The 24,496-nt window shown below is 46.9% G+C and overlaps 1 protein-coding gene and 1 pseudogene across 1 annotated transcript in view; one reads left to right on the plus strand and one right to left on the minus strand.

Annotated features, from left to right (window-relative positions):
• SH2D4B (SH2 domain containing 4B) overlaps positions 1-23,916 on the plus strand; it is a 170,532-nt gene extending 146,616 nt beyond the window's left edge. The window contains exons 7-8 of the mRNA XM_060241044.1: positions 12,391-12,611; positions 23,750-23,916. Of these exons, the coding sequence (XP_060097027.1) occupies positions 12,391-12,611; positions 23,750-23,842 (314 nt within the window). The 3' untranslated portion in view covers positions 23,843-23,916. The remainder of the gene's footprint in view (positions 1-12,390; positions 12,612-23,749) is intronic.
• Positions 17,171-17,288, minus strand: LOC132574515 (5S ribosomal RNA; annotated as a pseudogene).
• Positions 23,917-24,496: the final 580 nt, after the last annotated feature.

Consider the following 24,496-nt stretch of genomic DNA (forward strand, 5'->3'; position numbering starts at 1 on the left):
TTTTAGTGTCCTGGCCCCACTGGTGGACCTCCTGATGCCACCTAGTTTTTTTGGCCTCCGTGCAACAGAGTGCTGGACTGGATGGGCCATTGGCCTGATCCAACATGGCTTCTCTTATGTTCTTATGTGACACAGAGTGTTGGACTGGATGGGCCACTGGCCTGATACAACATGGCTTCTCTTATGTTCTTATGTGACACAGAGTGTTGGACTGGATGGGCCACTGGCCTGATCCAACATGGCTTCTCTTGTGTTCTTATGTGACACAGAGAGTTGGACTGGATGGGCCATTGGCCTGATCCAACATGGCTTCTCTTATGTTCTTATGTGACACAGAGTGTTGGACTGGATGGGCCATTGGCCTGATCCAACATGGCTTCTCTTATGTGACACAGAGTGTTGCTGGATCAGCCATTGGCCTGATCCAAGATGGCTTCTCTTATGTTCTTATGTGACACAGAGTGTTGGACTGGATGGGCCATTGGCCTGATCCAACGTGGCTTCTCTTATGTTCTTATGTGACACAGAGTGCTGGACTGGATGGGCCATTGGCCTGATCCAACAGGGCTTTCTCTTATGTTCTATATTCTTATATTCTTTTTAAACAGAAGATGCTGGGGATTGAACGTAGCACCGTCTGCATGTCAAAAGCTCAGGGCTGACCCACAGTCTCTCCCCAAATATTTGTGTAAGACACATTTAGAAGAGTAAAACGCCACTTTTTGATCACTGGAGGACAGCTATGACGAACCTGGGCAGTATAATAAAAACTAGAGGCATCACCCTGCCAACAAAAGTCTATATAGTCAAAGCGATAGTATTCCCAGTCGTAATGTATGGCTGTGAGAGCTGGACCATAAGGAAGGCTGAGTGCAGAATAGATTCCTTTGAGTTGTGGTGCTGGAGAAAAATCTTGGGAGTCCCTTGGACTGCAAGAACATTAAATCAATCGGTCCTAAAGGAAATCAACCCAGACTGTTCCCGGGAAGGTCAGATGCTGAAGCTGAAGCTCAAATACTTTGGCCACCAAATGAGAAGGGAGCACTCACTGGAGAAGATCCTGATTCTGGGAAAGACAGAAGGCAAAAGAAGAAGGGAACGGCAAAAGGGGACAGCAAAAAGATGAGATGGCTGGACAGCATTACTGATGTAACAAACACGAATTTGAGCAGACTTCAGAGAATGGTGGAAGACAGGAGGGCCTGGCATGACTTTGTCCATGGGGGTCGCAAAGAGTTGGACTTGACTGTGCGACTGAACAACAACAACAACAAAATAATGAAATCACTTACATTTTTACACATGCTAAATAATGCACTTTCAATCCACTTTCAACACACTTTGCAACTGGATTTTACTGTGGGAAATGGCAAAATCCACTTGCAGATGGTTGCTGGAGTGGATTGAAATTGCGTTATTTAACGTGTGTGGAAGCACTTATGCTTTAGAGTTTGCTCTTGGGTATTTTGCATACACTGAAATGGAAAACAGTGGAGCGGGTGGGTAAGACCTTAACAGTCTCATTCGAAGCATTATTAAGTTACAGTTCCTGTTCAGGAATGGCATGGTTCGATGAGAAATACGTGGTCTGCCTTTCTTAGAGCCAGTTTGGTGTAGTGGTTAACTGTGTGGACTCTTATCTGGGAGAATCAGGTTTGATTCCCCACTCTACCACTTGCACCTGTTGGAATGGCCTTGGGTCAGCCATAGCTCTGGCAGAGGTTGTCCTTGAAAGGGCAGCTGCTGTGAGAGTCCTCTCAGCCTCACCCACCTCACAGGGTGTCTGTTGTGGGGGAGGAAGGGAAAGGAGATTGTGAGCCCCTCTGAGACTCTGAGATTTGGAATGGAGGGTGGGCTATAAATCCAATATCATCATCTTCTTTTTAGGCAGCGTGGCTTGTTAGTGAACGGGGGAAAATATTTTGACAGCAACCTGAAAGGTTTTATAAGCGCTCGATCAGCTAGACACAGTAGGAGGTTTCAATAATACAATGAGGGTGTTAGCTACAAGCTGCAGCAGTGAATTTTGCAGTTAATTCGCAAGGAAGCTGCTGGAAAATTCGCTCCTTATCTACAGAAAAGCCTTATCAAAGAGACTCTGAAATTCGAGTGAATTTCCATTTGGGCAGGTAATTCCCTGGATAGGGTTCTGGTTTTGAAGAAAGGACAGCCTCAAAAGGTTTGAGGCTACAAAAAGGCCAGTGCCAGGACTTTTTTTGTTTCAGAAACTCCTTTGCATATTAGGCCACACACCCCTGATGTAGCCAATCCTCCTGGAGTTTACAGTAGGCCGTGTAAGAAGAGCCCTGTGAGCTCGTGGAGGATTGGCTACATCAGGGGTGTGTGGCCTAATATGCAAAGGAGTTCCTGGTACAAAAAAAGCCCTGGCCAGTGCTAAGTCACGAAATCCTGATCTTCTGAAGCAGAAGTAGGCATGGACCTTGACACAGTCAAAAATGGCAGCCCAAAGCCGAAATCATTCCCCGCATCCTAGTAAAGTTGAGTTTGCCCAAGACTACATTATGTGGGAGATCTGAGACTGGATCTTCCGATGTATATATTTTTAAAATGTTAAAAAGCAGATGGAGGTTGATTTGGATCAGGGTCATGGTGCAGGTTGTTGAACTCTGGTGCCATTTCTCCTCTAGATACAGGAGTTTTTTTGTAGCAGGAGCTGCTCTGCATATTAGGCCACACCTCTCTGAGGTAGCCAATCCTCTTGGAGCTTACAGGGCTCTCAGTACAGAGCCTTCTGTAAACTCCAGGAGGGTTGGCTACATCAGGGGTGTGTGGCTTAATATAGAACAAACACCCAATGTCTGAGAGCTGTGAGATGGAAGGAAGGAAGGAAGGAAGGAAGGAAGGAAGGAAGGAAGGAAGGAAGGAAGGAAGGAAGGAAGGAAGGAAGGAAGGAAGGAAGGAAGGAAGGAAGGAAGGAAGGAAGGAAGGAAAGGTGGTTCTGAGATCTGAGGAGATCAGGCTATACCAGGGGTGGCCAAACTTGCTTAATGTAAGAGCCACATAGAAGAAATATCTGATGTCTGAGAGCTGTGAGAAGGAAGGAAGGAAGGAAGGAAGGAAGGAAGGAAGGAAGGAAGGAAGGAAGGAAGGAAGGAAGGAAGGAAGGAAGGAAGGAAACAGATGGGGAGAAGGGGAGAGGTAGAAAGGAAAGGAAGCAACTTTAACTCTACATGCATTCTCCAAGCCACCCGCTGACTTGACTTGGCATAGTGATTTAAAGAGAGAAATGCCTTCTCCGAGTCAGTTGATGGGGGCGGTGGGGGCATCGAGAGCCACACAATATGTGTGAAAGAGCCACACGTGGTTCCTGAGCCTCAGTTTGGTCACATCTGGCCTATACCAAACCGTCTTCCCTCCTCTCTAAGGTGCCACTGGACAAAATTTAACTGAATGGCGGCACATGGATGGGACTTAGAACTGAAGTGAGGGAGAAAGTCGCCTCTTTTGAGACACGTCACTCTGAGAGGGGGCCAAGAGGGGAGAACCAGTGTTCATCACCTCTAGCAAACCGTGAAGGTCTATTAGCAACCTGGACAACCGCGTATGTTGTTCCTGAACAGGTAGAAACTTTTTCTTGAGGTCTCTCTCGTTTCCGTGTGCTACCGCCCTAGGGGATTTGTTTCGTTTACCTTTTTATTCGTGCCAGCAGCTCCGTGCTGCTTCCTCCTGGCTGCAAATCGTTCTTCAGTTACCTGTGATAGAAGCAGGCCTGGTGTTGTTTCTTGCTTGTGACTCTGTAAATTCAGCCCGCGATTGCCGGCAGATGGTGAACCCCTCCAGCAGTTTAGGTTCTAGGGCCAGCTGTTTCTGTTTTGCTTTGCGTTGCTTTCTTTAAAAAAAAAAAACGGTTCCAAGTGAAATCACAGTAAAGCTGCAAAACTTGTGGTGCCAGCAATTCTGGGCAGGTTGGACTTCAGCTAGGACGGCTTGGATCCAAATCACTACTTGGAAATGATGATGATGATGATGATGATGATGATGAAGAAGAAGAAGAAGAAGATATTGGATTTGTATCCCACCCTATACTCTGAATATCAGAGTCTCAGAGCGGTCACGATCTCCTTTACCTTCCCCCCCTCCCACAACAGACACTCTGCGAGGTAGGTGGGACTGAGAGAGCTCTCACAGAAGCTGCTCTTTCAACGACAACTCCTACAAGAGCGATGGCTGACCCGAGGCCATTCCAGCAGCTGCCAGTGGAGGAGTGGGGAATCAAACCCGGGTCTCCCAGATAAGAGTCTCGGAAGCCACATGTGGCTTTTTCACACATATTGTGTGGCTCCCAAAGCCCCCACCACCCTGGTGGCTACCAAAGCGGAAACAAAATGAACAAACAAACAAGCTGCTTTCATACAGCTTCAGGCGCAAACGAAAAGGCAAATGCAGTTTTGGGTTGTATCAACAGAAGTGCAGTGTCCAGATCGCGTGATGTGATGGTGATCTGGATCTCGCTTTACTCTGCTCTGGTAAGACCTCACTTGGAGTATTGCGTTCAGTTTTGGGCACCACATTTTAAGAAGGATAGAGACAAGCTGAAACAGGTCCAGAGGAATGCGATGGTGAGGGGTCTGGAGACCAAGTCCTATGAGGAAATATTGAAGGAACTGGGGATGTTTAACCTGGAGAGGAGGCAGCTGAGAGGTGATATGATCGCCATCTTCAAGTCCTTGAAGGGCTGTCATATAGAGGATGGCGTGGAATTGTTTTCTGTGGCCCCAGAAGGTAGGACCAGAACCAATGGGTTGAAATTAAATCAAAAGAGTTTCTGGCTCAATATTAGGAAGAACTTCCTGACCGTTAGAGTGATTCCTCAGTGGAACAGGCTTCCTCGGGAGGTGGTGGGCTCTCCTTCCTTGGAGGTTTTTAAATGGAAGCTAGATGGCCATCTGACAGCAATGAAGATCCTGTGAATTTGGGGTAGGTATTTGTGAGTTTCCTGCATTGTGCAGGAGGTTGGACTAGATGACCCTAGAGATCCCTTCCAACTCTATGATTCTATGATTCTAAACACACATTTGAAACTTATACAGTCCCATATGTATTTTTTGCAACATTTTAATGTTTTTTTTAAAGCTATCAAATCTGTGGGAATAATGGAAAGTCATTGCTCTAGATAGCACAGGATCCTAAATAGCTCCTGTAAAAGTGTGTAGGGGATTCAGAAGTTGAGGGAAGGAGGAGAAACCAAAGGGCATGACTGGAATCCAAACTGCTTCAAAGGTTCCAGCATCATTTTGCACAGATGTTGTTTGTTTCTCAACAGCTATCCTGAAGAAAATGGCAATACTTTTGGTGAGCTCTCCGCTTTTCTTTGTTTCCTTTTTTTCGGGCTCTTGCTGTCATGAGACTAATTCAGTGTTCCCTGAAAAGAGGAGGATAAGGTCTTCCACTGCTCTAATTAACATAGGGTGTTTTTACACTGACAGTTTGTGACTATCACCGCATTGGAAACTCACCTTTTACCTTACCTTACGTTCTCACAACTGCTTTGCATCGTTACTGCCTGAAGCATCTACATTTGTTTCAGTGAGATGAGTTTTGGAGCTGCTGCTGCAACATTTTTCTCAACACTAGTTTTGATCCGGTCTTTTCTCTACAGGCATTTCAAACTTGTATTGCAGCAGAAGTTTTTATGCGTTTTAAAAGACTCCTCCAAAAGCCACAAGGTGCAGTAATTTGCATGAGAACTGACAGCACTTGAAAGGTTTACATATCATTGCTTGCCTCATCTAGTAATTTAAATTTGTATTGTTTTTGCAGTGTTGACCCGATTTCCAAGCAACTGTATACATTTAACTAAGCACCGGTATTCCGGCTGCCCTCTGATCAGAGACCCCCCCCCCTCCCAATTGAAACGCTTAAATGTAAAAGGAAAATAATTAAAGCGTAACAGCGGCAGGCTATTCGAAGACTCTGAAACTTTGGATCCAACTGAATGTAAAAACACCCATAGTCTCCGCGCAGACACACACACCACAATGAAGGTAGAGAGAGAAAAGAAAGGCAATTCTCTAGAGATGCATGACAGCTCCAAGAAAGAAAGTGTGTTTTAATAGGAGGGGATTGAAGAAGAGGATTCACTGAAAGCTCTGGTGAGCTAAAGGGAAAAGAATTAAAGCAAAGTGTTGCCATGAGTTAGGTATAATTTCCTACCTAGGAAATGATAATACTGCCTCGGATCAAAAATGCACTCAGACAAGAAAGACCAACTGTGCTGAAAATTATACTGCTTTTCCTCCAGTGATAGGAGTTTCGGGGGCAACAGAGCAGCTTGTTTGGAAAGAAAGAACCAGATCTGAATTGTATTTGGTGGTGGGCATGTCTGGTAACAGCGGGCAGATATTATTATTCGCTTATTATTGTTTACTTCTGGGATGGAACCAGCCCAATTCAGCCTTCAGACCCAGTTCCGTCAACTCCCTTTTGGGTTGCCAACTCCTGGAGGGATCTAAACTTTTTCCTGCCACTTGGGCACGCTGCCACCACCGGCTCAATTGAGGGGTTCCTGACTGAGAGGAACAGGACTCCCAATCCCCCTTGCCAGCTCTGAGGTCTGGCCTCAAGGTCCTCTGCCAACCCAGCACCCGGTGATCACAGAGACCAAAGTTCTTGTTTGGGAGACTCCTGGAGGATTGGCATCCTTGCCAACTGCATGCCTTCCCCCTTCGCCGGACTTCCTCTGACAGTAGCGTGGTCTAAGGCGGTTGGGGAAACTATGTGGCACAGAAAGACTCCGCTTTAAACAAACAACATTTATTTAAAGTATTTAACGATTTACAGGCATTACGCAAAGCCAACAGAAGAAACAAATCATAGTAGGGAAAAAAATGCTCCTTCTCTCCCTATTCTAATGCTGGGAGGAAAATAAAGGAGATTGTAAGTCACTCTGATACTCTGAGATTTGGAATGGAGGGATATAAATCCAATGTCTTCCTCTTCTTATGTTGTAATATATAATGAAATAATTCTACAACTCATGGACCGGTTGTTAACTGGCCACGGACCGGTACTGGTCCATGGCCCGGTGGTTGGGGACCTCTGGGTTAGACCCATGAGTTGACTCAGTATAATGGCAGCTTCATATATCCAAACTGATAAAGAATTCCAGAGAAGTCAAAAGCCTACAAATTGGTTATGTCTTTTTTTTTGACATAACCAATGAAGAGCCCCATGGCACAGAGTGTTAAAGCTGCAGTACTGCAGTCCTAAGCTCTGCTCACGACCTGAGTTAGATCCCTGGTGGAAGCTGAGTTTTCAGGTAGCCGGTTCAAGGTGGACTCAGCCTTCCATTCTTCCGAGGTCAGTCAAATGAGTCCCCAGCTTGCTGGGGGGAAAGTGGAGACGACTGGGGAAGGCAATGGCAAACCACCCCGTGAAAAAAAGTCTGCCGTGAAAACGTGAAAGCAGCGTCATACACCAGAGTCGGCAACGACTGGTGCTTGCACAGGGGACCTTTCCTTTTCCAATTAAAAGATATTGAATGGCTTTCGCTTTGGGACACTGCTATAACTCAACATCCCCAGTGACCTTCATCTGCTGGGGAAACGAATGAGGTGGCTGTCCCTCTAGACCAGGGGTCCATGGCCTGTTAGCAACCAGGCTGCGAGTTGTATAATTATTTCATTATATATTACAATGTAGTAATACTAAGAAGAAGACATTGCATTTATATCCTGCCCTCTACTCCGAATGTCAGAGTCTCAGAGCAGCTTACAATCTCCTTTACCTCCCCCCCACAACAGATACCCTGTGAGGTGGGTGGGGCTGAGTGAGCTCTCCTAGAAGCTGCCCTTTCAAGGACAACTCCTGTGAGAGCTATGGCTGACCCGAGGCCATTCCAGTCGCTGCAAGTGGAAGAGCGGGGAATCAAACCCGGTTCTCCCAGATAAGAATCCGCACACTTAACCACCCATACCAAACAACTAGAAATAAAGCGCACAATTGTATCTTCTGAAACCATTGCGCACCCCCTCCCCCCACCCCGGTCTGTGGAAAACTTGTCTTCCACAAAACCGGTCCCTGGTGCCAAAAAAGGTTGGGGACCAGTGCTCTAGACTACACTGAGAATGGGTTAATCTACTGAAGATGGATAGCCGTGTTTGTTCGTCTGTAGCAGCAGAATAGAGCAAAAGTCCAGGAGAACCTGAAAGACTAATGAAACTTATGGCAGCTTATAAGCTTTCGTGAGTGACTGCTCACTTCTTCAGGTACCTTCATAAGGTTGATGGATTTCCATTCTGCATGGCTGAATGTGGCGTCTTCCGTTGAAATAGATCAAGATGGGTAACCGTGTTAGTCTGTCTGCAGCTGCAGGAAAAAAAGCCAGAGTCCAATATCACCTTAAAGATGAACAAAATTTGTGGCAGGGTTTCAGCTTTGCCGAGGCACTACTCATGTCTTTAGATACAGCTGGAATGTGAGACCGATTTCGCACTCACCCAGGGCTTTTTTGGTAGCAGGAACTCCTTTGCATATTAGGCCACACCACTCTGATGTAGCCAGTCCTCCTGGAGCTTACAATAGGCCCTGTACTAAGAGCTCTGTAAGCTCTTGGAGGATCGGCTACATCTGGGGTGTGTGGCCTAATATGCAAAGGAGCTTCTGCTACAAAAAACCCCAAACCCTGGGTGCAACTATAAAATGGAGAAGGTGGTGGAGCCAACAACGAATTGTCAGGGAGTGAGGGTATACGTAACCCTCAGTCACTCTTCAACATCTCAGGCAGAAGCTCTGTTTGACAAGATGCCTTTTGACATGAACATGGTGTTGGAAAACATTTTCTCGCTTGCGCACAGCTTATCTCCAGTCACACAGGAAGAGCTTCTTGTGCTGCGGTGGCAGCGGTTACCAGAGCAACTTAAAAACAAAACAAAACATGGAGTGATTTCCCACTCACCCTACGCCACTCTCACGTTCCTCTTCTCAGCGGGGCTTCCTTCCGATTTCACACTCTCTGCCCCCCGGGCTTCAGCTGGCATTGGCGTTTTCGCACAGCAAGCAGAAGCTGGTTTTCAGCGGTTTCTCTTTGCTGCATGAAAAAGCCGTCGCTAGCTGAAGCCCCGGGGCAGAGAGTGTGAAATCGGAAGGAAGCCCCGCTGAGAAGAGGAACGTGAGAGTGGCGTAGGGTGAGTGGGAAATTGGTCATGCTCAGCTGTTCAGCTATCCAATGGCCAATCAGAGGCCCTGCTGGGTAAAAGCCCTGCCCACTTTCTAAATATATTTAGTGGCTGCCAGGGGCCATTTTGTAGAAAAAGAGGTGCCAGAGCTCATTAGCACAACTCGTTTGCGTATGCCACACACCCCTGACGTCACCAGAAGGTGCAATAATTATATCAGCTCAGCATCTACCTTAAAGTTCTTCTTGAATTATAATTGTCAGAATAAAACCTTACTCCTGTCATACTTTTTAAATGACTCTCTCCTATGTGGCCACAGTGGCATGAGGAAGATTTCCATCTTGCTGTTTTATATGTTTTGGCTATTCCCCCGTTTTTTTTTTGTTGTTGTCGGGAGAACAATATTAACAAGTTTGTCAAAACTTAGAAAGTTCAGTCAAATTCTCATAGGGGGTTTCATCACTGGAGCTCAAAAGCAAGATTTTTTGGGGAGGGGTAAGAAAGAAAGCACAATAATATTTTGAGGTTCCGGAGCACTGCTCCTGTGAGCTCCTGCTCAAAAATGAAGCTTGGTGGGTACTGAGAAAGGTGTTGGTGGGATGATGATGCCCATGGTAAACGCCATCCATTTCTGTGTCATGTGGATAGCAGCCCTCAGTCGAAAGGGACTGAATGCAATTCCCATGGGAAGTATTTGGGATTGCTATAATATTAGTGATGACAGAAGCTGTAATCACTTGTACCCTACATAAGTGGCAGTGCAAGCTTCCTTTGGCACAGAAGTGCCAGGGAGGGGGTACAAATAAAAGCACCCTGATGGCAGCATCACCACTAGAGATGTGGAAGGTCACTAAGAAGAACATAAGAGAAGCCATGTTGGATCAGGTCAATGGTCCATCCAGTCCGACACTCTGTATCACACAGTGGCCAAACAAACAAACTAACCCAAGTGCCATCAAGAGGTCCATCAGTGGGGCTAGAAGCCCTTCCACTGTGCCCCCTCCAAGCAACGGAATACAGAGCATCACTGCCCCAGAGAGTTCCAACGATAAGCTGTGGCTCATAGCCACTGATGGATCTCTGCTCCATATGCTTATCCATTCCCCTTTCAAAGCTGTCTATGCTTGTAGCCACCGCCACCTCCTGTGGCAGTGAATTCCACATGTTAATCAGCATTTGGATGAAGAAGGACTTCCTTTTATCTGTAATGTCCACCAAATCTCCCACCAGCTCTCTTTGAAGGGGTGGCCCTGGTCAGTGTAGCAGTCTTAACTCATCAGTCTGTTTACAAGCAGAGGCAGTAACCATCTGCAAAAGGAAATGCTGTAAGCACCATCCATTTCTCCATTTGGGCACTGAGATAGGGCTCATCCACAGTGTCAAAGTGGCAAAGACTTGAGCGCTTCCCTTGACAGAGAGCTTCTTTCCCGTGGGATCCTTCTGGCTCTCACGACACACTGCATCCAAGCCCACTGAAGCGGCTCCGCACAATATGTGCCACTTGTGTTTGTGGAACCGTCTGCTCCTGCCTTGCCCACATCGAGCCAGAATTATGCAGATCTGAACGCTTCCTCTGAGCTTGGAGAAGGAATGAACAGTTGATTGCTTTGGCTGATATTTTGTCAGTCAATTCCATATTTACTTGCATTGATGAAGGTCGGCTGCCATATTTTATCGGAGATGGAAGAAAATGCTCGATACTAATGTTATTTGCCTGAGATGTGCACCACCCCTAGATGTACTGGTTATCTTAGCCCGAGGTGTTTGCTTGGTACTCCATATTCATAACTCAGATGTCTATATTTTGCCCTCTACTGGGACTCAGATAGGTCTTGGAGGTCTCCCAGAATGACAACGGATCTCCAGACTACAGAGATCAGCTCCCCTGGAGAAAATAGCTGCTTCAGAGGGTGAACTCTATGGTATCGTACCAGGGGTGTCAAACATGTGGCCTGAGGGCTGAATTAGGCCCCCGGAGGGCTGCTATTGGGCCTCCGAGCAATCGGCTCTTGTCTGCTTCCTTCTCCCCCCCTCTTGCTTCCTTCTGCATCTCATCTTGCTTTGTAAGGCTTGCTCAATCACACAGGAGCTACAGAGCAAAACCTCAATTTTCTCCATTGATTGAGGCTCCGCCCCCTCCTGCTTCCCTGGGAAGGGAGGGAAAGAGCCAGAGCTTCCTTTGCCCAGTCCCCTGGGTCCCATGGGAGAAATACAAAGAAAGCACCTTTAAAACTAACAAGTGCTAATGTTTTATTTTACGTTTTTTTTAAAAAAAAATCTTTAGTTGTGCTTGTCTGTGTCCTTTAAAAAGTTTATATCACTGCTACCTAATTTTAAATATGCATACACACGACCCGGCCCGACACAGCTTGACCTGGCCCGACAAGGTCTCATTTATGTCAGATCCGGCCCTCATAACAAATGAGTTTGACACCCCTGCATTATACCATGTTGTGGCTCCTCCAAGGAGAGCCAGTTTGGTGTAGTGGTTAGATGCGTGGACTCTTATCTGGGAGAACTGGGTTTGATTTCCCACTCCTCCACTTGCACCTGCTGGAATGGCCTTGGATTAGCCATAGCTCTGGCAGAGGTTGGGTGAGAGGCCTCTCAGCCCCACCCACCTCACAGGATGTCTGTTGTTGGGGGAGAAGATAAAGGAGATTGTAAACCGCTCTGAGTCTCTGATTCAGAGAGAAGAGCGGGGTATAAATCTGCAATTCTTCTTCTCCCTAAACCCCTCCCTCCTAAGGCTCTGCCTCCAGAATCTCCAGGCATTTTACACCCTGGTATTGGCAACCCTAGGCACAGAACTAGGGTATTCCGACTGGCTTGGCATCAGCGGGTGTGGCCTAATATGCGAATGAGTTCTGCCAGGCTTTTTCTACCAAAGCCCCCTTTAAAAACAATGGTGATGTCAGAGAGTGTGGCTTAATATGCAAATGAATTCCTGCTTGGCTTTTTCTACCAAAAAAAAAAAAAAGCCCTGGTCAGTCACAAACGAGTTCTCACAGAGCAGTTCCTCTCAAGAGCAGTTTCTGTCAGAGCTTTCTCAGCTCCACCTATCTCACAGCATATCTGTTGTGGGGAGGGAAAGGAAAAGGAGATGGTAAGCCACTCTGAGAATCCAAATGAACGGGGGGTATAAATCCAATCTCCGCCTCCTCATTCCTGTTGAACGAACTGAGGTTATGCTTTCAGGTTCATGAAGACCCACAATCTTCTTACCACAGCTTTTTTTGTTCTGCTTTGTCAGGTATTATTAGTCGCCAGGAAGCAGAAGAGCTGTTGATGAACAAGTGTGAGGGAGCTTTCCTGGTGCGAGTCAGCGAGAAAATCTGGGGTTACGCCTTGTCCTACCGCCATCAGAGCGGCTTCAAGCATTTCCTGGTGGATGCTTCCGGAGATTTCTACAGCTTCTTGGGGGTGGATCCCAACCGGCACGCAACCCTCACAGACCTTATTGATTTCCACAAGGTATTGCGATGCACCGATCAATCACTGAGCTCGAGAGATGAGTAGGTCAGGGAGAGCCCGTGCACTCTGAAAAATGATCCTGTAGGAAAAAGAAGGAATATGTCAGAATATCACAACATACGTGATTAGTTTTGAAGTGGTCTCAACATCCGAGCTCCCCCTGCAAGGTAGCTCATGCCTGCCTAGCTAGTCTGATCCCCAATTCTAAAAACGAAATCTTATCCCAGCCAAAATCTCATTACGAGGCAAAGTCAGCCCAGTTGAAGCTGGCTGGGATAAGATGGGGGAGCCTGATGATGAGACAGGGGTGGGATCAGGGGTGGAATTCTAGCAGGAGCTGCTTTGCATATTAGGCCACACACCCCTAATGCAGTCAATCCACCAAGAGCTTACAAAGTTCTTTTTTGTAAGCTCTTGGAAGATTGGCTACATCAGGGGGCATGGCCTAATATGCAAAGGAGCTCCTGCTAGAATTTCACCCCTGGGTGGGATTATGTCATTTGCTATAGAAAGGCTGTTAAACTGGCTAGAGAAGGCTAAAGTTCCTGAGAGGTCCAGGTGGGAGGAGACAGTTTCCTCATTTGCCTTTGCAGGGTATAGGTTAAGTGAACAGTAGCTCATTAAGGGATGTTTTACATTTTGATGAAGACCTTGGAGAGAAAGATGGAAGTGTGATGGTGCTATAGAGAGAACAGTCATGATCTAGAGTAGTTCGGGCTAATTCTGCGCAATTCAGGGTCCGTAGAAACAAAATCTGAATTTTTCAATCTGCATAAAATTGAGGGCCCTGACCCTTGCTGAATCTTGTCGCATCTCAGAAGCAGGGTCAGTCCTGTTTAGCACTTGGATGGGAGACCACCAAGGAAGTCTAGAGTCATTCCACAGAGTCAGGCGAGGGTAAACTACCTCACTCCGTCTCTTGCCTTGAAAATGCTATGAGGGTCTTACAAATTAGTTGTGATGATGCCATTTTCCACCACCATGAAACTGAGGTAACTGAGTGAATCTTGTATAGCCTCTTCATTTTTCATCACTGACTGAGCTCTTTTGGCACTTCCGCCCCTGTGCAGACAGAGACCCAGTTTGGTCTAGTGGTTAAGTGTGTGAGCTCTTATCTGAGAGATCCAGGTTTGATTCCCCACTCACAGATGCTGGAATGGCCTTGGGTCAGCCATAGCTCTTGTAGGAGTTGTCCTTGAAAGGGCAGCTGCTGTGAGAGCCCTCTCAGCCCCACCCACCTCACAGAGTGTCTGTTGTGAGGGGAGAAGATCTAGGAGATTGTAAGCTGCTCTGAGTCTCTGATTCAGAGAGAAGGGCGAGGTATAAATCTGCAGTCTTCTTCTTCTTCTTTGCATTCTGGCTTTGCTGGCCCTACTTGGAGCAAAGGTCAACCGAGGACCAACCACGGACAGTACTCCTTTATTTCTTCGGGAGGCTTTGGGCTAAAAGTTCTGCATTCCTGTTTGCTCATCATCAGCAATAAGAGGACAACGAGAGCTCCCCCATCGAAGGGAGCTGCAGAGACACCTGTCAGAAGCAACAGATCCATTAGCCTCTGACATTCAAACTAAAATAGATTGGAGGGAGGGGGGGATCCCCTGATGAGAAAAAAAAAATCAATGGCTGCCATTTTGACAAGCTTGCTTGAGGCTCTGCCCCTAGCAAGCGGGTAGCTCTCGCTTAATTGTCTGCGGTCAAATGAGAAGCCACTAATAGTGTCGTCTCGGGATGCTGCCCCCTTCCTTATCTCCCTAGCCACTGACTCCGGTGTTTGCTTCCGTCTGAGTGCTCTGGAATGACAAACACTGGAAAAAAGTTAGTCCAGCTCTCATAAAGGCAGAAGACGGCCGATGTATAGGCACCAGACAGTCTAGCTTCTATTATTAAATCCGCTAATGTATTTATTTTTTTAAAAGTTAGCGTGCATTTAAATGCAATACGGAAAGCACTCTAGGCGGCTACTGCAATCTGGTGGAGGCAATTCACCTGCCAGACATATCAGTGTTTTTTGGGCATTAAGTTTCTGGCATTCCAGTCTTGTGTGCTGGGACACTGCGGCACAAGTGACCTTTCAGTACTTCAAAGCAGGAGTTCAGTAGCACCTTTAAGACCAACGAAGTTTTATTCAGAATGTCAGCTTTTGTATGCAGAGTCATGGAAATGTTTTTAAAAGAATCATGCATTGGGGTCTGGTGTTTGTTAGTTAGTGTTAACTGGACCGAAACAACAACAAAAGGTGATATGAAGAAGAAGAATAAGAATTGCAGTTTTATTCTCTCTGAATCAGACAATCAGAGCGGCTTACAATCACCTATATCTTCTCCCCCCTACAACAGACACCCTGTGAGGTGGGTGGGGCTGGAGAGGGCTCTCCCAGCAGCTGCCCTTTCAAGGACAACCTCTGCCAGAGCTATGGCTGACCCAAGGCCATTCCAGCAGGTGCAAGTGGAGGAGTGGGGAAATCAAACCCGGTTCTCTGAGATAAGAGTCCATGCACTTAACCACGACACCAAACTGGCTCTCAGCAAATAAATAAATAAAGCAGATTGATGTCCATGTCCTTTATTTTATTTTTATTTTATCAGAGTCACATCCCGCCTTCCCCTAATGGGCTCAGGGCGGCTGACAACAGTTAAAAACCACATCGAGTACTAAAAAAACAATCTGCAATAAAATCAATTCCACACATTTTAACCATAAAATCCAAGATGCACGTTGGTGATTCTCAATATCGATATTTGTCCAGTGGGACTGTCAGTGCTGTGGGACATTTGCTACCTCCCCTTAACTACTGAAGGCAAGCTTAAATAATTTGGTCTTATTAGGGTTGCCAAGTCCAATTTAAGAAATATCTGGGGACTTTGGGGGTGGAGCCAGGAGTCTTTGGGGGTGGAGCCAGGAGACATTGGGGGCGGAGCCGAGAGCAAGGGTGTGACAAGCATAATTGAACTTCAAGGGAGTTCTGGCCATCACATTTAAAGGGACTGCACAAATTTTTAAATGCCTTCCTTCCACAGGAAATAATGAAGGATAGGGGCACCTTCTTTTCGGGCTCATAGAATTGGACCCCCGTGGCCAATCTTTTTGAAACTTGGGAGGTATTTTGGGGAGAGGCACTAGATGCTATACTGAAAATTTGGTGCCTCTATCTCAAAAAACAGCCCCCCCCCCCAGAACCCCTGATACCTGCGGATCAATTCCCCATCATTCCCTATGGGAATCGTTCATGGAGGTGCATAATGGCTCTTGGGGCGGGGCTTCCCTCGCCAGCCAGCTGGCTGGGGGAGGGGGGAAGCCTGTAAAACCGGGGGATCCCTTTCTGGGACCTGGGGATTGGGAAGCCTAGGTCTTATAGGCCCAGCGTAACTGTGGCATGTCCCGCAGGGCCCTGATGTTTTCGGGGAGGGCATTCCACGGAGCGGGGGCTATTGTTGAGAATGCTCTGGCTCTAGTGGTGGACAATTGAGCTTTTCAGTCTGGGAACCTGAAGGAGAGTTTGAGACCCTGAACGTAGTGCTCTCTGGGATACGTATGGGGAAAGTCGGTCCCGAAGGTAGACAGGTCCCAGGCCATATAGGGCTTTAAAGATTATAACCAGCACCTTTATATCACCTTTTGTTGTTGTTTAAGCCCAGTTAACACTAACAAACACCAGACCTCAATGCATGGTTCTTTTAATCTGCTAAAAAACATTTCCATGACTCTGCATACTAACCCACAGCCCACTTTCTCTATATTTAGGACTGCTTGCCATTCCTTACTATTGTCTGATGAAGTGTGCTTAGAGCACACGAAAGCTGACATCCTGAATAAAACCTTGTTGATCTTAAAGCTGCTGCTTGACTCCGTACGTTGTTCTACTGTTTCAGACCAACATGGCTGCCCGTCTGGATCGTTCAGTATTTGTGATAGCTATTTTTGAGTTAAGCAGACACTTTCCAACACTGCCTGAAATCTGGATTTTTGAGGCGACACGCTTGTGGCGCTCTTTGAAACCTGGACTTTCAAGGGTATATGGTTAAAGAGCGGCCTGAATCTGAACTTTCAAGGGTATATGTTCGCAGCACTGCTCGAAATCTGGGTTTTCGAGGGCACGTTAAGAACATGAGAAGCCAACGGCCCATCCAGTCCAACACTCTGTGTCACATAAGAACATAAGAGAAGCCATGTTGGATCAGGCCAATGGCCCCTCCAGTCCAACACTCTGAGTCACATAAGAACAGAAGAGAAGCTGTGTTGGATCAGGCCAATGGCCCCTCCAGTCCAACACTCTGTGTCACATAAGAACATAAGAGAAGCCATGTTGGATCAGGCCAGTGGCCCATCCAGTCCAACACTCTGTGTCACATAAGAACATAAGAGAAGCCATGTTGGATCAGGCCAACGGCCCATCGAGTCCAACACTCTGTATCACACAGTGGCCAATAATTTTATATATATATATATATATATATATATATATATATATATATATATATATATATATATATATATATATATATATATATACACACACACACACACACTGTGGCTAATAGCCACTGATGGACCTCTGCTCAAGCCTACAGCACCCGGTATTCCCTGGCAGGCTCCCATCCAAGTACTAACCAGGCCCGACCCTGCTTAGCTTCTGAGATCAGATGAGATCGGGCGTGTTCAGGGTGGTAACGTTTTGGCAGCGCTGTCCCAAACCTGTATTTTCAAGGGAATACGTTTGCAAAGCTACCTGAAACTTGGATTTTGGAGGGTATATGTTTGCAACACTGTCTGAAATCTGGGTTTTCGAGGGTTCGTATCAGCAGCACTGCCTTAAACTTGGTTTTTTGAGGGTACATGTTTGTAGAGCTGCCTGAAACTTGGATTTCTGAGAGTATGTGTTCGCAGAACTGCCTGAAATCAGGGGGTTTGAGGGCACATGTTTGCAAGTCCCAGTGCTACAAAATGTATGCATTGCACTTTTCACACAAAATGGCTCACACTTGTAACGTGCTTGCAGCAGTATATGAGACGGGATTCACGAAACACATTGCCTGATGGCTACAGGCTTTAAAAAAAAATACAGGTCGTCCCCCACCCCCCTGTAGACGGTGGCTCAGTGGCAGAGCATCTGCTTGGGAAGCAGAAGGTCCCAGGTTCAATCCCTGGCATCTCCAACTGAAAAGGGTCCAGGCAAATAGGTGTGAAAACCTCAGCTTGAGACCCTGGAGAGCCGCTGCCAGTCTGAGTAGACAAGACTGACTTTGATGGACCGAGGGTCTGATTCAGTATAAGGCAGCTTCATATGTTCATATTTTCACACCCAAAACCAAAACCAAAAACTCGGGTGCTGTGGCTGCTGGGACAAGGGAAAGGGGAAGACAGCTCATGAGTTTGAAGTTTATTTGTGGTGTTGCTTTTTTGTTTGCTGACAAGTCACACCTGATTTATAGGGTGATACCAGACGGCCGGTGGTTTGAAGCTGCCCCAAATAAAGCCGTCCGGAAATAGAGCGCCTCGGAGCTTCTGGATGGCGCTCAGAAAAGGGGTGGGCTGTGGGCACCCAGGGAGTGTCTGGAACGCTCATGCATCCCATTCACGGCTCCCCAGGTGCTCTTCAGGTGCTTCCCAGCCTTCCAGATGGCCTGGGAGACACCACAGAGGTGCCCCAGCGAAAAGGCACCACTTTAGAAGGGATGCCTTTTTGAGCCGGGTGGATTGGCCTGGAGGATGGGGTGAGTACGGGACAGGGGCGGGTGGCAAATGTTGCCATCTGGAGGGGTTTTTTGAGTCGATCTCAGAGGCGTCTCTGAGTTCAGCCAAAGTGCCGGTCTGTTAGCAGCCATAGTGACCCTGTAGGTTTCTCAAGGCACAAGTCGTTCAGAGCTGGTGTGCCATCGCCTGCCTCCGCATTACTACCTTGATATTTCTTGGCGATCTCCCATCCAAACCAACCCTGTGCAGCTTCTGAGATCTGATGAGATCAGGGTACCCTGGGCTATGCAGGTCAGGTTAGCTGTTTCTACTGATTCATAATTGCTCGGCCTGGTTCTTATTTTAAGTTTTGTCACCTCCAGGCCGATTTACCCAGGCCAATTTATCCAGCCTGAAAAACTACCACGTTGGAAATGGTAGCAAATATTTGCACCGGCCGCCAGTCACCTCTTCATCTTCTGGAAAGGGAAGGGCGCACACGAGGTGACTTGGCAGCTTGGAAGTGCTGAGCCGCCCCGAACCGTTTCCAGCTTTTTTTTCCCTTTGAAGACCGGTCAGAGCCCTTCTGCGCATGAGCGCTCTCCCCATTCAACCAACACAGGGCAGTGACTTCTGAGGCACCTCCCCATGTGGAGGCACCCGACCGCCTCACGGATGGGATGGGGCCACCTCGCCAGCACCGTGCAAAGGCTCAAAAAGAGCCGTTCCACTTTTGGCTGCCTCTCAGCTGCCCTGGAATGCCTGTCTGTTCTCAGCCTTTCTTTCTCTAGAAGAAAATAACCAAGGAACAGACTGTTCGTTGCACTACCAGCTCAATGTGTCTTCCTTCCTTCCTGTTCTGGTTATGCTTGCCTCCTCCTAAAATAAAAACAAAAACAGGAGCTGTATTGCGACAAAGAGCTTCAACTGGAGGCAGGCGTTCCCCCAGTTTTGGGGCTCCCAACCCACCAGCACCGGCAAGGGATTCCCACCCCCCAAGAGCTCCGTAAGTGCCCACTGTGCCTGGGATGATGATGGAACCTGGAACTGATGTCATCGTGCCGGGCATGTTGAGAGGAGGATGCTCTAGCATTTGGGTAAAAACTCTATGGCACCATAGAAGTTTTTTTACCCGAATGCTAGAGTGCCCTCCACGCAACGACGTAACTTCCAGGTGACATCATTGCACAGCGCGAACTTCTGTCCCCTATTGGCAGCCAGGTAGGAGCTGGCAGCCCTAGTTTCAACAAATACATATATATTTTAAGGAAAGAAAGAAAACATTTTGTGGAAACATAACGCCAAGTGTTGATTTGCTCTCCATGTGCACTCTGAAAGCTTTCTAGTATAATAAAGGGCAGGTACGAGATCTATTTCTGCTTCGCACATGAAAATAATTAAGAGGAAAAGAAAGCTATGGGTATTCCATGGTCTCCAAACACCCTGTGATGTTTTATTCATTCTACCCTGCTGCTATGTCAAGCGATGGGAGCTTTTCAGGCTGAAGAGTGGAAGGTGACTCTCCCTTACAAGGGGGACACCGCTCGGTAGCCACAAGGCCTTCCTACTTATCTGTCTGAACTCTTCCGAAAGTTCTCTGGGGGCACCCATATGCCAGGCAGGCCCTTGAATGCTGGCTAGGCAACTATGTGCCTCAGCCACTTTTGAGATGTTGAAAGAGACATGGCTCCAGCCTAGAGACAAGCATCGACTCTGGACTGCACACTGGCACACTTCTGCCTGCAATTGTAGTTCCAGGGCTGAGCGCATTCCTCTTGGTCTGCCCCGCTGCCGCTTTGAAAGTACACAGAATGTCCTCATAACCTTTTGTCCTCTTGAAGAAAAGATTCGGTAAGAGAGAAAACTTTTATGGCTTTTGGCACGGATGGAGATCTTCCGATACGGGCTGCCCTCTTTTCTCCGTGAAAATCAATTGGAGTTTTACTATTGATTTCCATAGGTTTCGCCCCTTCAACTTGCAGCTCTCGGGGTTTTTTCTTCGGCTCTCGTATCTTTGGTTTTCTAAATATTTCTTTTAAACAAAAATAACTGAAAAAACAAAGCAACCCACCCGTCCCAAAGCTCCTCTCTTCAGTTCCCTCGAGGAATCTCAATATGCCAGACTCGTCAAGATACCATTTCTTCAGTGCATAATGACCCGTAAGCTAAAGCTGAAGAAAAGAAATCCATCTTGAAAGCGTTTTGAATGATTGTTGTTTATGTAGAAGCATCAGAAGGACCAGGTGCAACTGCAGACCTATAGCAGACGGGGGGGGGGTTATGAGAGGGCAAGAGAACATGCGGCGGGAAGAAGAAACTTTGCCCATGGCAAAGATGAACGGGGGGCCGGTTGAATAATTGATATTGTGCTGATCGCTTAGCGCCACATTCTAGATGGAGAAAGATCTCCTAGCGTTTCCTGAACTGAAAACAATTAAAAAAATATGGTTGCCAGTCTCTTTTCTGCTGGGAGGAACAATTACCTCACGTGGAGGGGCCTCAGTTTAAACCCACTGAAATCGATGGATGTGGAGTAATTCAATGTAGGATTGCACTGGGAGCATCTCTCCACGCTCCGACCGTTGTTTAGCATCAATCGCTTAGCGATGAAAACAATCTCTTCCCCATGCACCTCTGCTATTAGCTGGACATAGGATAGCATTTTTGGGGAGGGGGTTTCCCTGATGCTGTAAGCTCTTCCCCTCTGGAACCTTCATTATCATCAATTAGACCCCCACGCAGGGCTTCTTTTTTCATAGCAGGAACTCCTTTGCATAGTAGGCCACACACCCCTGATGTAGCCAATCCTCCAAGACTGTAGCAGGCTCTTCGTACAGGGCCTACTGTAGTCTCCAGGGGGATTGGCTACATCAGGGGCGTGTGGCCTAATATGCAAAGGAGTTCCTGCTACAAAAAAGCCCTGCCCCCATGTAATCAGTCCTAGTCATCTGAGATTTTTAACACAGGAGTGTCAAACTCATCTGTTATTAGGGCTGGATCTGATATAAATGAGACCTGGCCAGGACGGGCCATGCCGGGCCGGGTCATGTGTGCACCCATTTAAGATTAGGTGGCAGAGATATGAACTTTTTAAAAGACACGGACAAACACGACAAAAAATCCCCACCCATCTTAAAATAAAACATGCTTAAAACTTTCACACTTGTTGGACTTAAAGGTACTTTCTTTGCATTTCTCCCAGGGGATCCAGGGAACTGGGCAAAGGAAGCTCTGGCTCTTTCCCTCCCTCCCCAGGGGACCAGGAGGGAGAGGAGCCTCAACCAATGGAGAAAATTGAGGTTTTGCTCTGTAGCTCCTGTGCGATTGAGGAGGCTTTGTAAAGCAAGCGGAGATGCAGAAAGAAGCAAGCGAGAGGGAGTAGGAAGCAGACAAAAGCCAGTTGTTCAGGGGCCTGAAAAGAGCCCTCCGAGGGCTTGATTCGGCCCCTGGGCTGGATCTGACACCCCTGTTTTAACACCTAAACATAGTAATGCTTCAGGTTATTGCATAGTTCTTCTTGATTTCCTTTACATTGAGGGTTGCTACTTGGGTCGATTGTAAGCCTAGTTGTAGTGGAACAGTGGAACAGAAAATCCCTTAATAAAATAATTTGGGGTTAGATTTACAAATTTAAAGCTAAGCCAAGTGGTCAGCAGTCCAGTAAGACTGAACTGGTCTGTACCAGTTCAAACTTCAGCAGAGATCAAACACTTGAATGTATTCCCAGTGGGTGCATGCACTAGCATTAGGGATGGCCACAAACCGGGGAAAATGCGATTCAGTTCAAACCATGAACCGAGCCAGGATGTTTGTGTGCTGAACCAAAAGCAGCTGAGCAACAGGGAGCACGCAAGACAGCCTGAAACAGCTGAGCACTTCCCAACTGCTCATTTGTTTTTGCAGCTTCCACAGGGATCAGAAAACGGGGATTTAAAGGCCAGCTACTGGGAGCCCCGTGGCGCAGAGTGTTAAAGCTGCAGTACTGCAGTCCTAAGCTCTGCTCACGACCTGAGTTCGATCCCCGGCGGAAGCTGGGTTTTCAGGTAGCTGGCTGGAGGTTGACTCAGCTTTCCATCTTTCCGAGGTTGGTAAAATGAGTACCCAGCATGCTGGGAGGGGGGGAAGTGTAGATGACGGGGAAGGCAATGACAAACCACCCTGTAAAAAGTCTGCCGTGAAAAAGTTGTGAGAGCAACATCACCCCAGAGTCGGAAACGACTGGTGCTTGCACAGGGGACCTTTCCTTTCCTTTCCTACTGGGAGCGTATGACCTCTGCTACAGAAATTAGTATGTGACTGGGGCGTTGCTGAAGGACTATCTTCTCCCATATGTTCCTGCTTGGAAATTATGACCACAGGAAGAGGTCCTCCTGACACTTCCATCAATCAAAGAAATTCATCTGGTGGGCATCCGAGAAAGGGCCTTTTCGGTGGCAACCCCATGACTATGGAACAATTGCCCCAGGGAGGTGCACCTTGCCCCCTCACTTACTATCTTGAGGAGGCAATTGAAGATATTTTTTCATTTTGGAGTGCATTTGACTATTTCGCTTTTATTTATTGGTAGTCCTAATCAGGGCTTTTTTTTTATAGCAGGAACTCCATTTCATATTAGGCTACACTCCCCTGATGTAAGCAATCCAAGAGCCAGTTCAGTGTAGTGGTTAAGTGTGCGGACTCTTTTCTGGGAGTACCGGGTTTGATTCCCCACTCCTCCACTTGCAGCTGCTGGAATGGCCTTGAGTCAGTCACAGCTCTGGCAGAGGTTGTCCTTAAAAGAGCAGCTGCTGTGACAGCCCTCTCAGCCCCACCCACCTCACAGGGTGTCTGTTGTGGGGGAAGAAGATAAAGGGGATTGTGAGCCGCTCTGAGACTCTGTCCTTGAAAGGGCAGCTGCTGTGAGAGCCCTCTCCAGCCCCACCCACCTCACAGGGTGTCTGTTGTGGGGGAGGAAGGTAAAGGAGGTTATGAGCCGCTCTGAGACTCTGCAATTCGGAGTGGAGGGCGGGATATAAATCCAATATCATCATCATCATCTCTAAGAGCCTATAGCAGGCCCCATGAAAGAACCCTGTAAACTCCAGGAGGATTGGCTACATCAGGGGAAGTGGCCTAATATGAGCCACTTCGGTGGGAAGGGCGGGATATAAATCAAAATATAAATAAAAATAAATAAATAAATATGCAACGGAATTCCTGCTACAAAACAGGCCCTGGTCCTAATTGAGATTTTAAACTGTGGTCTTTTGAGTGTGTTTTTTTAAAAAAAATAAATGTTGTTTTATTTGTATTGTAAAACAATTTGAGTTCCTCAGTGTAAGAAAGGCAATTAATAGATTGTTGGAATAAAATAAATGAGAAGGAACTCTGTTGAGGATTGCACTGTTAGTCTGATTTAGGGTTGTAGCCTTACCATCGCAACACAATCTATTTTCATGCTGCTGATGCAATTTATTTTCTCTTCCCAGGAAGAAATAATCACCTCCTCTGGTGGAGAGTTGCTTTTGGACCCTTGCAGCCAGATGAAGAACCCGCCGGACTACAGTCCTTTATTTGAATGATTTTTTTTAAAAAAAGGTTACAGAAAATATTTCTAGGCAGAAATTATTAGTGAAACAACCCCACCTGGAGAAACAAGGGACCGATTATTTCTAGGTAGGCTTATAAAGTTCAATCAATAAAAAAGTCTTAGATGAGATGATCGATTTTTTTTTATCTGCAAGCATTATCTTATGGCATTAGTAATGAAAAGCTGAGGGGGGGGGTGAAGATAATCAGTTACACCAGGGCTTTTTTTGTAGCAGGAACTCCTTTGCATATTAGGACCCCCCCCTGCAATGTAGCCAATCCTCCAAGAGCTTACAGTAGGCCTTGTTAGAAAAGCCCTGTAAACCCTTAGAGGATTGGTAGAGTTGCCAAGTCCAATTCAAGAAATATCTGGGGACTTTGGGGGTGGAGCCAGGAGACATTAGGGGTGGAGCCAAGATCAAGGCTGTGACAAGCATAATTGAACTCCAAAGGGAGTTCTGGCCATTACATTGAAAGGGACGCCACACCTTTTCAATTCCTTCCTTCCATAGGAAATAATGAAGGGTAGAGGCACCTTCTTTGGGGGCTCATAGAATTGGACCCTCTGGTCCAATCTTTTTGAAACTTGGTGGGTATTTTGGGGAGAGGAATTAGATGCTACGCTGAAAATGTGGTGCCTCTACTCC

The sequence above is a fragment of the Heteronotia binoei genome, chromosome 6 (genome assembly GCF_032191835.1).
Source record: "Heteronotia binoei isolate CCM8104 ecotype False Entrance Well chromosome 6, APGP_CSIRO_Hbin_v1, whole genome shotgun sequence".
NCBI lineage: Eukaryota > Metazoa > Chordata > Lepidosauria > Squamata > Gekkonidae > Heteronotia > Heteronotia binoei.